The sequence below is a fragment of the Octopus bimaculoides genome, chromosome 24 (genome assembly GCF_046866305.1).
Source record: "Octopus bimaculoides isolate indiv1 chromosome 24, ASM4686630v1, whole genome shotgun sequence".
NCBI lineage: Eukaryota > Metazoa > Mollusca > Cephalopoda > Octopoda > Octopodidae > Octopus > Octopus bimaculoides.
Genome location: NC_142951.1, coordinates 30,221,762 through 30,240,720, shown reverse-complemented (window position 1 = coordinate 30,240,720; position 18,959 = coordinate 30,221,762). Strand labels below are relative to the sequence as shown.

Below are 18,959 nucleotides of genomic sequence, written 5' to 3'. Positions count from 1 at the left end.
AAAAAGTGAAAATATATTATTATTTAATATCCATCTTCCATGCTGACATGTGTGAGAGAATTTGATATGATCCATTGAGCTCCAATTTCTGCTTTGGTTTAGTTTTTACAGCTGGACACCCTAACACCATCTACTTTAAAGAATGTACTGGGTGTGTTTTTTTCCCAAGGCACCAACACTATGGAGTAAAGAGCTCTATCAAGCTTTACTTTTGTCACTGCTCAAATTGGTCACCTAACACTTAGATTGTACCGAGTGGCAGTGGCGGTGGGCTGTCTGGTTGTTCCTGAAGCAAAACACCATCTCACCGGTGTAAAAGAACAGATATATGTTTTTCGAGAGATAGTACTGGAGGATGCTTGCAAAAGGATAAAATGGGGACAGAATAGTCATATTGGGATGACAGGACCGATCAGTGTTGACTCAATGGTAAACAATAACAACACCATGATAACTCTACCAATGCTTTCTTTACCTCATGTATGCATATACTCAGTGGTGGATTGGCCAGGTTGCCAGCTTGCCCGATGGCAAGTGGGCCCCTGTGTCATTAGAATCCATATATGGGGCCCATGTTTAGTTTGAGAATTTTTTATTCACTCCTGGAAGAATGCATTAATTATTTCAGCCTGGCTGTATTTGTAGATAATTGAAACAAATATTTTTAACAGTAAAAATAATATTAAATTATAGCATTGTAGTTGCGGGTGGACCCCCTTAGTCTCCTAGCAACCAATATTTTCAGACCCAGTCCACCACTGCATATACTAATGCATGTGGTACCAAGTTTCTTAAATTAGATAGCATCGCAAATACAATTCAAAGACAATGAACAAGAAAATGTTTTTTCCTTAAGAATATATATTTATTTCGGATAATGCAATTACGTAATTTTTTATATTATTGAATTTATAAGTTGAATACAAAAATAAAAGATAACACACACACACACACACACAATGGGGTTTATCTTTTTTTGATGTTTATGACAATTGTGACTTGACTTCATTTTGAGATATTTGAAAGCTGACGCTCATTGCTATTGTTGTAGCAGATCAATATACAAATTGCATATCAAGGGAAAAAAAAATTAAGGAAAAAAAAAAAAAAAAAAAAAAAAAGATTTTATATATAACTTTGTGTGTGCGCGCACGTGTGTGTGTATATAGTAGAATAAGAAATAGAAAGTCCTTGGTACAGTATTATATACTTGCGAAAGTTAATAGAAATGGCTTTCCTGATAATTTTTCCGTTTTGACCCTTTAGCATTCAGATTACTCCGTCCAATGGTTTATATATTTGCATTGCTTGAATTAGCCATTTATTACCTTGTAGCTTCAAAATTTCAATGATGTGATTGTCTATCTTTTAGAATGGCATTGTAAGACGGGCCTGAGAGGTTGGATCTGGCCGGATTCAACGTAAAGCAAGTAGAATATTTAGACCGGAAACGGCCGGTTTAAATGCTAAAAGGGTTAATAATTAGCGTTCTGGAGCAAGAACAATCCTAGTAGAGCCAACTTTTGCAAACACCTAATATCTTAAAAACATCCAATTATTAAAAATGGTAAAATTATCAGAAAAACCATTTCTATTAATTTTATCACATACACAATATGCATGTTTGTGTTTATGTGTATGTATAAATTAAAGCAATTTTGTTATTACTCATGGAGGAAGATTCAGGAAAAATATAGATTGTGAAAAAAAAAAAAAAAAAAAAAAAAAAAAAAAGAAATAAAAAATATAGAAAAAAAAAATGGTATGAGGAAGCAGCTTTAATAATAGGTTGGCACTAATGGTATATTTTTGACTTTTTCTTGTAAAAGCCTCTCCATATCAAAGAAAGTCGAGTCAATGCTTATCATATTTTCAATGTGGAGTCGTTCAAGTTTTTGGTGCCACGTAGGATCCTGGGGCATTTCTAACAAGGCTTTCGTTATGGTTTTCTTCACGTCGGCTGAAAGTAGTAAGGAAAAACAAAAAATTGAAATACATATATATATATATATAGGTGGAGTGAAGGCGCAATGGCTCAGTGGTTAGGGCAGCGGACTCACGGTCATAGGATCGCGGTTTCGATTCCCAGACCGGGCGTTGTGAGTGTTTATTGAGCGAAAACACCTAAAGCTCCACGAGGCTCCGGCAGGGGATTGTGGTGAACCTTGCTGTACTCTTCCACCACAACTTTCTCTCACTCTTACTTCCTGTTTCTGTTGTACCTGTATTTCAAAAGGGCCAGCCTTGTCACACTGTGTCACGCTGAATCTCCCCGAGAACTACGTTAAGGGTACACGTGTCTGTGGAGTGCTCAGCCACTTACACGTTAATTTCACGAGCAGGCTGTTCTGTTGATTGGATCGACTGGAACCCTCAACGTCGTAAGCGACGGAGTGCCAACAACAACCAGTGATGTTGCAACTTATTCCTACAGCTGAGTGAACAGTGACCAGCAGCAACATGAAATAAAATGTCTTGCTCAAAAACACAACACATAGCCGGGTCTGGGAATCGAGCTCATTACCTCATGATTGTGAGCCCAACACACTAACCACTGAGCCATGCGCCTTCACATTTAATAGCAAAAGAAGCAGTATTGAACTGTGGGATTCAGCTGTTTCATTGCTAATGAATGTCTGCCACTGAGGAGTCTTAACCAGGGTGAAACCACATGATCTGGTAGTTCCGGCATCTGTAGCTGATGAGTCTCGTCTGACAATGATGTATACGCATGAGTGAATGAAAAAGAAAAGGACATTCAACACATTTAGTGGGAGTTACATGTATTATTTAGAATAATTTGATTCAGTGTTGTGCTACTTCAAGTTTTGTAGGACTCTAAATAGGAAGGTGCAAGAAAGGAAGGAGGGAGGGAGGGAGGGAGGGAAGGAGAGAGGGAGGGAAGGAAGGTAGGTAGTTAGATAGATAGATAGGTAGATAGATAGATAGATAGATAGATAGGTAGGTAGGTAGACAGACGGATACATACATACATACATACATACATACATACATACAATGGTGGAATTTGTGTAGGAAGTATTACACAAAACTGTTCTTATCCTTGTTTCACCTACATTTGCTCTGTAGTTCATAACTGGTAAAACTACTTGGTGTAAAAGTTACCCAACAACTCTACAGAAATCAGACTGAATTGTGAAAAATCTACGTGGAGCTCTAATAAACATAACAGTAGCAATCACAGATCCACTTGCACCCACAAATTCTACTACACACACACACACACACACACACATATATGTGTGTTCTTTTCTGAATTTAATTATTTAAATTCCTCTTTCAAAGAATGAGCTGGTTTCTAACAAAGATACAAAGCTCCATCGTTGGAATTTAGACAATGAAAACAATGTCAGATTTTTAAACCTGAGAAAAGCCTTGCATAGTTTTGCTGTTCTGCTTTTTCAGACTGAATTTGTAATGTGCAAACCAGTTGGTTGAATTCTCCTTCTGATAATCCAAGCTTATCCAGACTGACAGTAAGGTATTTACTTACGAAACCAAGAGCACCCAATTATTATTGATATAAATGTAAAGTTGTAATCCGGATGCAGAAGCTGGAGGTCTCGAAGCAGGTGTCCATAGTTATCTTTCTCTTTGATTTTCAAAGAGATATTCACATCAACAGGACAGCTGACCACTGTGATGGTTAAATACTTTTCCTTGTCTGTCCCAATCAACAATATCAGGCCTGTAATGTTTACACTTGCCAGATGTTTTGATGGGAATGTTCCACTAGTATTCCATGTATGTATTTATGCATATGTGTGTGCAGACACACACATACACATCATCATTTAACATCCGCTTTCCATGCTGGCATGGGTTGGACAGTTTGATTGAAAACTAGTAAGCTGGGGAGCTGCACCAGGTTCCAATCTGATTTGGTATGGTCTCTACAGCTGGATGCCCTTCCTAATGCCAACCACTCCAAGAGTGTAGGGGGTGCTTTTTACATTCCACTGGCACAAGTTACGTAACACCAGCATCAGCTTCACCTACGATCTCACTTCACTTGACAGGTGTTCTCAAGCACAGTATATCACCAAAGGTCTCAGTCACTTGTCACTACCACCATGAGGCCTAAAGTTCAAAGGGTGCTTTTTATGTGCCACCCCTCCTCACCTGCTCCCAAAAAGCTAAGGTCATTTCATCTGCAGAAAAGGTGATGGCTTCAGTTTTGGGGGATGCAAAAGGCTTTGTGTTTATTGAGTATCTTCAACAGGGCCACACCATCAATGAAGAGTACTATGCCAACTTGCTGAAGTAGTTATGAAAGTTTATCAAGACCAAACACCCAGGAAAACTGGTCTTGTTTCATCAGGATGATGCTCCAGAAGGTCCATGGTTTTAAGGGCTGCTGTGCATGACTGGCTCTGAACTGGTTGATCAGCATCCCTATTCTCCTGATTTGGCCCCAGCTGACTATCATCTGTTCCCCAACATGAAAAAAAACACTTGGCTGGGATCAGTATTGCAGTGATGATGATGCCATATCTGCTGCTGGTGACTCTTTTGATCAAAATGTCCAAGGTATGAGTGTCAGCTGAAAAGTTCACAGGCTAACCAAGATACCATCATAGAAAAGGATCATTGTGTTTCAAACAGATTCATTATTGAGCTGCCGAAGCAGAAATATCGTTATGACAACTATTCTGCTCAATACCACAGATTTGCTTGTCAGTTGCTTGACCGTAACCATTTGAGCATGTCCCTTGGTGGCTGACAATATGTGCACCTCTGATCATGAGCAGGAGTAGTGGGGGGAGCATGACAATCAAGTGTCGAGAGGGGTTTTCTTGGAGATTTGAAATAAATATCAGAACAAAAGCAAAGCTTGAAGGAAATATTAGCCATTTTTCATACTTTCTAAGGGTAAGCAAACAGGAAATAACAGTTGCTACCCAAGGCCAAAAATCATGTCTCGCAGTGTAACAGGGTCTGTCTGTCTGTCTGTCTTTGGATGTCCGATCTTCAGGCATAGACTGGTCGTCAGCCAATTCCTTCCATACTTAACCGCTTACACAATGCACACAAACAATCAAGCTTTCTTCCAAATTAAATCCACCCCCCTCCCCCACCCCTCCCCCCACCCAACAATGCACTGCAAATAACTTTGTTCCTCTGTAATCACACTGGGGATCCTTCTACATTCCGGCAACTGTACAGCAGACATCGAGTAACTCGTTTTTTTTTATCTGGATGGAGAGAGGGGGGGGGGAAGCTTTTGTTGCCACTTGCAGCAGTAGCAATAGTAATACTAGTAGTAATACTAGTAGTAGTAGCAGCAGCAGCAGCAGCAGCAGCAGTAGAAGCAGCAACAGCAGCAGTAATAGTAGTAGTTGCAGCAGCAGCAGTAATACTAGTTGCAGCAGCAGCAGTAATACAAGTAGTAGAAGTAGTAGTAGTAGTAGTAGTAACAACAGCAGTAGTAGTAGTAACAGCAGCAGTAGTAGTAGTAACAGCAGCAGTAGTAGTAGTAGTAGTAACAGCAGCAGCAGTAATACTAGTAGTAGCAGCAGCAGTAATACAAGTAGTAGAAGTAGTAGTAGTAGTAGTAGTAACAACAGCAGTAGTAGTAGTAACAGCAGCAGTAGTAGTAGTAACAGCAGCAGTAGTAGTAGTAGTAGTAACAGCAGCAGCAGTAATACTAGTAGTAGCAGCAGCAGTAATACAAGTAGTAGAAGTAGTAGTAGTAGTAGTAGTAGTAACAACAGCAGTAGTAGTAGTAACAGCAGCAGTAGTAGTAGTAGTAACAGCAGCAGCAGCAGTAATACTAGTAGTAATAGTAGTAGTAGTAGTAGTAGTAGTAGTAACAGCAGCAGCAGAGTAGTTGTAGTAGTAGCAGCAGCAGCAGCAGTAAGTTAGTAGTAGTAGCAAGCTAGCAGCAATTGTAGGTGCAGTAATAACTTAGGAGGAAGAGGAGGAGGAAGAGTGGGAGGAAGAGTGAGGTGGTGAGCTGGCAGAATTGCTAGCAGCATTTCTTCCAGCTTTACATTCCAAATTCAAATTCCACTGAGGTTGACTGCCTTTCATCGTTTCGGGGTGGGTTGATGAAATAAGTACCAGTTACAAACTGGGAGTTCGATGTAATCGAGACTAACCCCCCCCCCCCCCCCCCACAATTTCAGGCCTTATGCCTCCAGAGGACTTCCTGGTCGGGAACTATCTTTGATAATTTCCAGATGTCCTTGGCCTGGCAGTGCTACCGGATGGGGGGGATGGGGGGCGCTCCTGGTTCGAGATAAATACTGCAGGCACAGATGTGCTGTGCTGTCAGATGGGCTTGTCCAAGGTGCGTGCAGAGTGATGAAACCATTCTACAAGCTTTTGTTCAGTGTCCAGGCATTGCTGACTTGTGGGGTTATGTCGAACAACTGCTGTCGTGTGCGGGACAGATCCATCTGTCGACCGAGTCTGTAGTGATGACTGCACCACCACCCTCCTTCAATCGGGAAGGCAAGGCAGTTTTCCTTTGCCTGGTGGCTGTGGTGAAAGAAGTTATTTGGTGGACCAGGCTGAAAAGCATGAGGACAGATACATTCCTCTTTGGTAGAGGAAATCTCATTGACTTCTTCAAGTTTCACTCGAAAAGGAAACGGAAAGGGGAGAGGGAAGTGCTGCGCTCGAGTGAGTTCATTGAAAGGTGAGTGAAAGTTGCGAAAATGGCAAGAGTGGATGGTACCCTTCTTAGTGTAGACCTGTGAGTCGGAGAGAAGGAATTGGAGAGGGGACTTGCTCTTGGAGTTTCAGGGAAATCTTGGACAGTGGGGTTCCTCGATCATCCCTAGAGGCCTTCCTGTATCACGAGGGCCACATCTCTATCATCCTCCCTGCCACTTTTTTAAACCTTTGTATGCTACACACATGTCCCTTCTTTTTCAGTGCATACCGTGTGTACTTAATTTCTCTCTCTTTCCTTTTTTAAATCATTTCATTATATGTAAACCCCCACACTTTAAGTCTGTCAGTAATTCCCTTATTTTCTTTGTCCCACACCCTAGACGCCGGTTTCCCCATCTCCGACCCTGCTGTGACAATGCCATTCACACAACCAACGTACAACTGATCCATTAGTTCTAGAGAGCCATTAATGCAATTAAGAGCCACATGATATGCATCTTATTAAAAAATAAATAAATAAATAAATAAAAAAGCCAGGGGTTGGATGTTACAATGACTGAAGTTATTGATATAATGAATTCAAAACAAACAATGCTTTCAACAATCTATGGATTCAACAACAGGTCTTGACATCATTGTTTGGTCAGCTAGAAATAGCAGCCAAATCAGCCTCAAAATTTCAACTCAGAATTTTTGTTTATATAAAAAAAAAAGATGGAATACTCTTTACTCTCTTTTACTTGTTTCAGTCATTTGACTGTGGTCATGCTGGAGCACCTCCTTTAGTTGAGCAAATCAACTCCAGGACTTATTCTTTGTAAGCCTAGTACTTATTCTATCAGTCTCTTTTGCCAAACCGCTAAGTTACGGGGACGTAAACACACCAGCATCAGTTGTCAAGCAATGTGTAGGGGGGGACAAACACAGACACACAAACACATACACACACACACACACATATATATATATATATATACGACGGGCTTTTTTCAGTTTCTGTCTACCAAATCCACTCACAAGGCTTTGGTCGGCCCGAGGCTATAGTAGAAGACACTTGCCCAAAGTGCCACACAGTGGGACTAAACCCGGAACCATGTGGTTGGTAAGCAAGGTACTTACCACACAGCCACTCCTGCACCTATGGTCATAGCTGGAATGTTTTTTTGAGCTTAAGACTGCTTGATCAGATTTGTCCTGGGGTTAAACAATAGCAGCTTCCAAGAAATTCAGACAAATTTTTCCCAGATTCACAGGTAACTTCTGAATGAATAAAACTTATGAAACCCTATTGATATCATCCAGTCAAATAGCTATCATCCTGTCAGATAGCTCTTGTTCTGCTGAATAGCACTCATCCTGTCAAATATCTCTAATCCACCTATGTTATGTATACATTCTTCATAAGACAGGTCCTGTCTTCTTCCTTTATACAAAACAATCATTTTGTAAGATTTACAAAATAATTTGAACGTGAAAAAAAAAAAAAAAAAAAAAATCACTTACAAGGTAACGTTTTCCTAAATACTAAAGGGCTAACAGGCATGGGACCAAGGGTAGCCATCACTTTGAGCTCCCTCTTGTAGTGAGGATGTTGGTGGAAAAAGTCATCGAGGAATCGGGTATCAATTGCAGCAACGTCGGCCCTCTTCGTCAGAAGTAGTTGTAGGGAATTGAAATGAGACCCTGAAAGTTGAAATAAATAATAAATAAATAAATAAATTAATTAATGAACATTGCAGTAATTTTCAGTTAGGATTGATAGTGTGTTATAGCAAGGAAGCTGGATACCTTCGTTATGACGACAATCACCACCGCTACCACAATGACAACCACCACCATTGTTACCACTATTATCATCATCATCATCTCTAACACAACGATCAACATCATCATCACCACCATCACCATCGTTACCATATATATATATATATATATATATATATATATATATATATATATATATATATACGGCAATATGTGTGTAAGTCGGCTTTTTATTAGTGTTAACATAACACCCATAAATGGGTGTTAATATGCTGTAATATTGTAAGTTGTTGTACGAGGGAGATAACTCTCTAAAGGGAAGTAACTCTAGCGAACTTAAATAAGTCAAGATTAATGAGTGAAATACAAGACAAAGTGCTGGGTAAATTAGAAGAGGAGTCAGTAGAGACGAAATGTTGCTAAGCATTTTGCCCAGTATACTAACAATAATAATAATAATAATAATAATAACAACAAGAACATTCAGAGAGTGCAAACCTCCGCCAAGGCAACACCAACGTCCTCTCAATGATTAGCCAGAGATGATTTTTTAAAATGAGAATATCTGAAATAAACTCGACCGCTCTCAAAAACGGTAAAATAATCTAGAATCCTTGTCCGGTACTGGATCGATCCTAAAACCTAATCAGTCCGTGCCAGTCACAAGGCCAAACATCCCTGAAAGTTTCATCCAAATCCATCCAGCGGTTCTCGAGATGTCTTGTCCAAAGACAAACAAACAAACATAACTGAAATAATAATGATTATAACAATCCTATTATAGGCACAAAGCCTGAAATTTTGTAGGTAAGCCGATTACATCGACCCCGAAAGAATGAAAGGCAAAGCCGACCTCAGTGGAATTTGAACTCAGAATGTTGTGACGGGCAGAATACCACTAAGCATTTTGCCTGGCATGCTAACCATTCTGCCAGCTCACCATCTTCTCAATAATAATAGTAATAATAATCCTTTCTACTATAGGCACAAGGCCTGAAATTTTCAGGGGAGTGGGAGAGTAAATTGCATCGACCCCAATGTTTCACTGGTACCTATTCTATTGACTCTGATAGGAGGAAAGGCAAAGTCAACCTCAGTGGAATTTGAACACAGAACATGAAGAGAGACAAAAAGCCATTAAAAATTTTGCCCAGTGTGCTCATGATTCTGCTAGCTCACCGCCTTCTCAATAATAATAATAATAATAATAATTAATTCGTTTTATTGGCCACAAGGGCTAATATCAATTAAAAACATATAAGGACAAAGACAGGACGAAGGTTACAAAAGGTTTTGTCCGAAAAGGTAGGAAAGTTCGTCTAAAACGGAAGAAAACGGAGAAAGATATAATAAATAAATAGATAAATAAATAGATAAATAAGTGGAACTCCTAAAGGGGGAGGCGCTTCGAAAAAGGAAAGGTTACACGTGGAGAAACCCATAAAACCACGGGAGCCTGGTCAGAAAAAAATAAGAAAGGGGTATAGAGCCCTTTCTCCTTTTACATTACCTTTTTTTTTTTTTTTTTTTTTTTTTTTTTTTTACAAGTGTATTCTCAGAATTGGTCCGTTTATACTGGCCATTCTTCCAACAGTCACCCATCTTTCAACGAATTTGCTATGAGACAGCACTTCCCTCTCTACTCTCATCTTCTTTATCAAGTGGAACTTGAAAAAGTTGATGAGGCCTTGGCCAAAGAGGAAAGTGTCTGTCTTTAGCCCTTTCAAACGGGTTCACCATATCACCTCTTTCGCTACAGCCACTAGGCATAGGAAAATTGCCTTGCCCTCCTGCTTAAAGGAGGTTGGCGGGTCAATTCTCACGATGGACTCAGCTGATAGCCGGATCCGTCCTACACGTGACAGTAGCTGTTCGATATAGACCCACAGGTCAGCAATGCTCGGGCACTGGACGAGTGCGTGCAGAACGGTTTCGTTGTCCTGAGCGCACCTCGGGCAGGCCCGGTTGACGGCACTTCCATGTCGGTAGAGTTTATCTCGAACAGGTAGCGCACCTCGGTAGCACTGCCAGGCGAGGGACCTTTGGAAATTATCCATGGGCCCCAAAGGTTCTCCTGAACAGACTACTTAGCTGATTATCCTCGACGCCTAGAGTTTCCCCGAGAACGTCGTCACACTTTTCTCCCACTAACCCTCTATAGAACGCTAGAGTGGAGCTACTACCAATCGCACTGCCCACCTGACTGAGGGCGGTGAGAGCTTGGCGGCACTCGAGGTGCCAAGCGCCCTTTCTCGGTCTACGTTTGATCCAGGATTGCAGCTCTGTTAAAGAAACGAGCTGCGGAAAATCGCGTCTGACGAAAGGCGACCACACCTGTTCACCGTCCACGAAACACTTGAGATGTTGTAGCCTGAGTGCATGTTTGCGCATCAGCAACCACGGCATGCCAAGGCCTCCGTTCAGTGGTTGTTGACAGCAGATGGAGCGCCTGACCAGTGGTACCTGACCCTTCCACAAAAAGTTGAAGAGCAAGCGTACTATCTTGGTTAACCAGCGGTCGGGACAAGGGACGACGGTCAAACGGTAATAGATGACGGATACGATGTACGCATTCGCCACCTCCGCTCGACCTTTCAAGGAGAGCTTCCTCTCAGCCCATATAACCTAGATATGAATTATTACTAAACATTTAGGTCACATGTTTCTGTTCACTTTAAGCAGTGAATTGGATCTTTTGTGTTGTGACACAATAATTTACAGACTTCAGTGTGTTTGTCAAGCTGTTCAGAATAAGTCTTGATAAGTCAAAACGTACTACAAAACCTGCAAATTTTTAGGCATAAGTGTTAACAAAGCAGTGAGGATGGAAGAAACGTAATCACGCCGGGAAAAATGCTTAGCGGCATTTCGTCTGCCTCTACGTTCTGAGTTCAAATTCTGCGGAGGTTGACTTTGCCTTTCATCCTTTCGGGGTCGATAAATTAAGTATCAGTTAGTTGCGTACTGGGGTTGATCTAATCGACTGGCCCCCTCCACAAAAATTTCAGGCCTTGTGCCCAGAGTAGAAAAGAATTTTTAGGACAAGGAGAAAAGGCAGGTTAACTCAAGGCAGCCATGATCAAGTTTCAAAGTGTTTAGTTAAAAAAAATTAATTAAAAAAATCTGGCCATCAAATTGAAAAGAACCAATACATCCTTAGATATTTTGTTTGTAGACTCATCACAGAAAATATCTAAGGGTATATTTTTTCCCTTTGAAGAGATTATGTTGAGAAATATGATTTTAATACTCAAAATATATATATATATATATATATATATACACACACACACACACACACACACACACACACACACACACACACACACACACACACACACACACACACACACACACACACACATATATGTACGTACACACACACACACACACACATATATGTACATACACACACATATATACTTTTACTCTTAATTGTTTCAGTCATTTGACTGCGGTCATGCTGGAGCACCGCCTTTAGTCGAGCAAATCGCCCCCAGGACTTATTCTTTGTAAGCCTAGTACTTATTCTATCGGTCTCTTTTTGCCGAACTGCTAAGTTACAGGGACATAAACACACCAGCATCAGTTACATATACATATATATATATATGTATATATATGTATATATATATATATATATATACACACACACACATGTACTTGCACATATATATGTATGTATGTACATATATACATACGTACATACATACATACATACATACATATATATTTAAAGACCACCTACAGCAGTTAAGGATTCAAAACTGAACCCACATTTTTGTTAATTGTCAGATAAATATTGTTTTTTTCCTTTCTGCACTTGGAGATTAATGAGGCTGAGTTGACCTCTGAGAGCGTCTCTGGTCACAGAAAGGTCAATCTTTTGTTTTAAGTTGACCTACTTTAGTTGCCAAACTTTACTTAACCCAGCAAAAGGATTGGTCATTCGAGGGAGTGGAAATGAGAGGGACAACACACTGCTTATGCCCTCTGTTTGTTTGTACAAATGTCATCCTTTCTCACTCTCTCTCTAGCAACAGACAATGAACCTAGCTCCCCCATACAAAGAGGTCATGGAACTAGAAATTATTTTACTGCCCCAAACTAGTGACCTGTGTAAACACAAACAAATGATACAAGGACATCATTTATTTTATATTTATAACGACATTATAATCAACCAAGGGGTCAAGGGACTTGTCAATTAATATTTTATCACTTTTTTTTTTTACCTCTATCATAATCATGGTTTGGACTTTCTTTTTACTTGTTTCAGTCATTTGACTGTGGCCATGCTGGAGCACCGCCTTTTAGTCGAGCTAATCGACCCCAGGACTTACTCTTTGTAAGCCTAGTACTTATTCTATCAGTCTCTTTAGCCGAAGCGCTAAGTTACGGGGACGTAAACACACCAGCATCGGTTGTCAAGCGATGTTGGGGGAGACAAACACAGACACATACATATATACGACGGGCTTCTTTCAGTTTCTGTCTACCAAATCTACTCACAAAGCTTTGGTTGGCCCAAGGCTATAGTAGAAGACACTTGCCCAAGATGCCACGCAGTGGGACTGAACCCGGAAGCATGTGGTTGGTAAGCAAGCTTCTTACCACACAGCCACTCCTGCGCCTGTTACAAATTGTGCATTTGCTATTGAAAAATTTATCCTCAAGATAAAAAGTGATCATAAAAGAAAGAATAGGGAGAGAAGGGCAGAAAAGGGTTGGCGAGTAAGTTTGAAAGAATCATTATGTCAAATCAAAGATAGAAAATTACCAGATTGGATCGAGTCAGCAAAAAAGCTAGAGTCTGTGTTGTGGTTCTTCAACTCAGAGAGCATAATATAGTAGCCAGTCGTCGAATCTGAGTGAGAGTAAGCAAACTTGTGTCCCTTCAGGTGCTCAAACTCCTTGCTAGATGAAGAAAAGCAAATAAAACTGAGAACATTTGGAAGATGGAAAAAGAAAAAGTAGAAAATGAAAGAAAAGGGAAACAAAGAAAGCTTCTAACAATGAATGCATCATGGCGACTATGACCAACATCATAGCATACACCATCAACACCACCACCACGTGAAAAGGTGTCACAATGACCACGACCAACAGCTGGAGAGTTACTTGAACCAACAGATGAAGATTTGTTGCCGCTGCTGCTGCTGCCAACCCAAAGACCCCAAACAGCTTGACCCTTGTGCTTTGGCAGAAGGCCACCAATCTCAAGGAAGGGGTAAGTCAGTTACATCGATCTCAGTGCTTGACCTTGAGAGGATGAATGACAAACTTGACCTCGGTGGAATTTGAACTCAGAATGTAAAGAGAGAGGAAATAGTGCTAAGCATTTTGCCCAGAGTGCTAACGATTCTACCAGATCACCGACTTAGTAATTAATTAAAATATTGGTTTCAAGTTTTGGCACAAGGCCAGCAATTTCAGGGGGAGGGAGTGAGTTGGTTACATCAATGCCAGTACTCAACTGGTACTTATTTTACCGATGATGATGATGATGAAAGGATGAAAGGCAAAGTTGACCTCGGTGGAATTTGAACTCAGAATGTGCAGACCGGACATAAAGATAAGCATTACGCCCAGTATGCTAACAATTTCTGTGCAGGTATGGCTATGCTAAACAAGCATGTTTCCCAACCATATGGTCGCAGTCCTACTACGTGACACCTTGGGCTGAACAAATCTTTGTGAGCAGGTATGGTAAATAGAAACTGAAAGGAGCAAGCGAGCGTGCGTGCGATATGACTCAGATAGGAGGAATCAGGTAGAAGACTGCAAGGGAGACAACTGTGTTGGTTTCAAGCATTTAATATGCATGGACGATGGAATAGGAGAAAGGGAGTGCCAGGAAATCCAAATGGAAGGAAAATGTGGCAGAAGAAAGACCAAGGAAGGAAGACACAGGCAAAAATGGGGAAGGCTGATCCCGAGGTGCTGAGCCTTGCAATCAAAATGATAAGGGAACACAACAAATAGGAAGATGCTGTGTTAAAAAAGAGACCTGGCCATGGAAGGAGAAGGACAGATAGGGGTGAGGGCAGAGTGTAAAGAGAATGAATGAATACATACCCAGACTCACTTCGTACTACAACGTCAGAGAAAATCACAGGTCGGCCTCTTCCAAGAGGGTGAGAAAAGACAGGAGCGACAGGACACAGCTCAATCGAGTTTGGTCTCTCTAGCATTTCGAGAAATCCCGGAGCACTAATGAAGCCTGGTGAGAAACCAAACAATAAAACAAGTAAAATAATACTGAAGGGTTGGTTTATGAGAGTTTGGTCGCCGTCTTAGCCTTCAAGTGTCTGAGAGGCTCAGAGGTCCAGAACAGAGAGCTCTAAATGTGGTTGTCACTTAACCAGGTGTTTTTTTGCTCAATAAACACTCACAACGCCCAGTCTGGGAATCGAAACCGCGATCCTCTGACTGCGAGTCTGCTGCCCTAACCACTGGGCCATTGCGCCTCACTTACTCTGCAATAATATTCTAAAAATAAACAATCACATCATCAAAATCTCAAAGCTACAATGTAAGGCATGACTAATTCATATGAATGTGAATAAAGAAGCACCACATTCGAGAGAGAAATCTGGACGCTGAAGGGTTTAACGAAGAAAGCTAATCAGTGGCAAGACATGAACAACAATGACAACCATTCAAATCAAGAGATAAAAAGCTATTACTATTACTAACCCATATCAACATCTTCTGCAGCAAACAGGTCCCTTTGCTTCGTCGGATACTGCCATCGGGATTCATAGATCAAGTTGCAGCGAATGTGAAGCACATCTTCAAGGTATTCGGTAAAAACCTGAAATGTCTCTACTGCTACATCAGGAACAAGATAAGTGACGATGTTCAGCCTCTCAATATTAGAACTCATCTTATACTGGGGGGGAAAAAATAAAAAATAAAGAAAAAACATTATACCAATAGATATAATACATACCCCATCATTCTTGAACGTCCAATTTTCCATGTGTCAGACAGAATTTGATGAGGCAAATTTTCTATGGTCAGACAGCCTTCCTCTTACCAACCCTCACCTGTTTCCAAGCTAGGCTAATATTGCCCCCATGGTCAGACATGTTTGTGGATGTATGTTTGCATGGGTCAGAGATATTCATTGAGGCAGCTTTCCTATGGCCAGGAGCCCTTCCTGTTTCCAAGCAAGGCTAATATTTTCCCCAAAGCTAGGCATGGTTTTCAGAGAAGAATGGAAATGAACACCCTTACTTGTATTATGATGATGATGCTCAATTAGAATAATCACATGATGTCTAGACAAGGGTGAACAAAAATGCATGCATCCATCTGTCTATCCATACATACATGACAGGATTCTTTCAGTTTCCTATTTCTTTATTGCCCACAAGGGGCTAAACATAGAGGGGACAAACAAGGACAGACAAAGGGACTAAGTCAATTACATCGACCCCAGTGCAGAACTGGTACTTAATTTATCGACCCCGAAAGGATGAAAGGCAAAGTCGACCTCGGCAGAATTTGAACTTAGAACGTAGCAGCAGATGAAATATCGCTAAGCATTTCGCCTGACATGCTAACGTTTCTGCCAGCTCGCCGCCTTGTTCTTCGCTTCTTCGCTTTGTTAACTGATGGTCCCTGAGGGAGCTAAGAATAGACAAATAAATGGCGTGCGAGATCCCAAAAACCATGTACAGAGGTGCTGCCAGTAAGGTAAGGGTTAACAGCAAGTATAGTGATAAAGTAGGAGCTAATCGGGATTCAGTTTTTAGTTACCCTCCTATTCAACATAGTCTTCCAGACCATAACAAAGGAGTTTAAGTCTGGTTGCCCATGGCAACTCCTCTATGGTTAGGGTCTTATTCTTACAGCTGAATCTGTAGGAGAATTAGATAAGAAATTCCAGATGTGGCAGCAAAATCTGAAATCAAAGGACTTCAAAGTTAATTTAGTAAAAACCAAAATTTTAGTAACCAGGAAAACAAACATATCTCTGCTTTCATCGGAAAAATGGCTTTGCCTCGTTTGTTAAAAAAAAATAGGGTAGGTAGAAATTCCATATGGTGGTATCACAGGTAACTTAACTGAGAAGATAGAATTTGTACGTGGTAAATGTGCAGGAGCAATAAACACTAAATGTGTATGGGGAAATAGATTTTCTCTAATGCCAAAGAGGATGCCTTGAAGTTGTAATAGACAGCTTCTGCTATCTAGATGACCTAATTAGCAGTGGAGGTGAAGTTTCTGAATGTATAGTTGCCAGAGTAAGAACAGGCAGGAGGAAGTTCAGAGAGCTACAACCTTTGTTGGTGAAAGAAAACAAACATTTCTCTTTCAGTGTGGAAGACAAAAATCGTATAATGCTTGTGTGAATGGCAATGCTACATGCTAGTAAGATGTGGGTTTTGAATGCTGAGAACTAGTGAAAAGTAAGAAGAAATGAAGCTATGATGTTCTGTTGGATAAGAATATGTAGTGTGTAAGAGAGAAAACTGCGCTGGTATGGACATGTGGTACATCTGGATGAGAACAGACGTATAAAGAAGTTGCTGATTGTTTAATATTAATGGCACTTGTGATAGAGGAAGACCTAAGAAGGTATTGATGATGTATCGAAGGCTGATCGAAAAGACTGTGCCTCTTAAAAGAGTAGACAAATACTGATTAATGTTATGTAATGCTTGGAAAGACCCATCCATCTCAGTAAAACTGAAATTCTGGAAATATGTAAATACACAACTGGGCTTTTTGCCCAATTTACTCATCATGCCTTCATCACAACTTCCTCATCTCTCCATCACTTGCCTACCTAACTACTGCATTATTCTACAGCTGGCTGTAATTAAATAAGATTGGAATTACACATTTCATCATCTTTTACTCTGCTGCCAGTTATCTCTCCCACTATCTGAAACCACTTCCCTTGACATCCATATCTCATTCTTAACATTGTTCCTCGCCACTCCACTCACATTTTACATTGATCACCCTTCTATGACATATTTATCATCAGTTACTTCTCCACCCTTGTTCACCATTCTTAGTTACCTCTCCCCCTTACCCAATCTCTACAGTCATCTTGTTTATCATTTATTATATTCACTTCAATCCCTGAACCATCTTTAACCATTTCTCACACTATAGTCAACAGGGTAACACCATTAATAGGAGAGGTTGAGAAGGAGGAGAGTGAATGAAATACAGTAAATGAAGAAATTAAAAGTAGTTAAAAGCAAAGATAAGAAAAGGTGAAAAAAAATTTGTTTTTTATACAAATTTTTTTAGAAAACCCCACACAGTTCTGCAACTCCTTTTCATCCATTTCTCTTGTCTCGTCCCCTTCATGTACCTTGACAGCTCACATTGACATTTTGTCACCCCCCCCCGTTTTTATTTCTGTTTCTGGCTTCCGCTCTGATTACTCCAACCTATTCCTATTATACAAAGAAACATATGTCTCTCAACAGTAAGAAATGTTCTTTCCTGTTCTTTCATAACCAAACAACCTAGCATAAATCTGTTTCCCGCTCGGTTGCGGAGATCTTAGTTTCATGAGCCACATAGCAACTTCACTAGTGTTGGTATCCCAAAAAAGGCACCCAGTATACTCTGCAAAGTGGTTGGTGTAAGGAAGGGCATCCGGCTGTAGAAACTATACCAAAGTAGATATTAAAGCACAACAGAGTCTTTCAACTTATGTGTAGAATCTTGTTGAATTGTCCAACCCATGCCAGCATAGAAGACAGGCATTAAAAGATGATATATATGTGTGTGTGTGATGTGAAAAAAGCACCCAGCACACTTAAGTGGTCAGTGTTAGGAAGAGCATCCAACTGTAGAAACCATGTCAAAGCAGACATAACACATGGCAGAGTCTTCTGGTTCATCTGTTTTTGTCAAAGTGTCCAACCCATGCCAGCATGGAAAAAAGGACGTTAGATGATAATGTATACATACATATACAAACTACATTTAAACTCACACACACACACACACACACACATATTGTTTTTACAGCCACGTCTCCATGTTCACCTGGGTCAGAGAATTTGTGGTGAATGTTCCATGGCTGGATGCCTTTCCTGTTGCCAACACTCACCCGTTTTCAAGCAAGGTAATATATATGCATGACCAGACAGACATATTTCCATGGAAACAAAGGAGACCGCTTGCATAGTGGTGACACTCGTTTACAACTATCACGCAATGTCAAAGTGAGGAGACAGCAACACGCACACACACATGAACGACTTCTTTCAGTTTCCAATCAAATCCACTCCAAAGCCTTTGGTCAACTCGGGGCTATACTAGGAGACACCTAAGATTCCATGCAGTGCGATTGAACTCGGAACCACAAGCTTCTAAACCACATAGACACCCCTGCTCTCACACACACACACACACACACGTAGATCAAATTTACAAAAAACAAAAGACGGAGATAGGGAACAGCAAGTTGTTTTACACACACACGGAAAAGATGAGACGGTCTTGGAAGGACCGCTTCTGATCATGCATGGTCAATCTGGTACAACACAGTGTTAAACAAAACTAATACAAAA

The 18,959-nt window shown here is 40.6% G+C and overlaps 1 protein-coding gene across 6 annotated transcripts in view; it reads right to left on the bottom strand.

Moving 5' to 3' along the window:
• Positions 1 to 841: 841 nt before the first annotated feature.
• Positions 842 to 18,959, bottom strand: part of LOC106874892 (uncharacterized) — a 38,430-nt gene continuing 20,312 nt past the window's right edge. For all 6 annotated transcript variants that reach the window (XM_089340860.1, XM_089340859.1, XM_089340858.1 and 3 more), the window contains 5 exons: positions 15,106 to 15,301; positions 14,485 to 14,629; positions 13,187 to 13,323; positions 8,146 to 8,325; positions 842 to 1,960 (listed from right to left, as the gene is read on the bottom strand). In XM_089340860.1, coding sequence (XP_089196986.1) covers positions 1,779 to 1,960; positions 8,146 to 8,325; positions 13,187 to 13,323; positions 14,485 to 14,629; positions 15,106 to 15,295 — 834 coding nt within the window. In that variant the 5' untranslated portion in view covers positions 15,296 to 15,301 and the 3' untranslated portion in view covers positions 842 to 1,778. The remainder of the gene's footprint in view (positions 1,961 to 8,145; positions 8,326 to 13,186; positions 13,324 to 14,484; positions 14,630 to 15,105; positions 15,302 to 18,959) is intronic.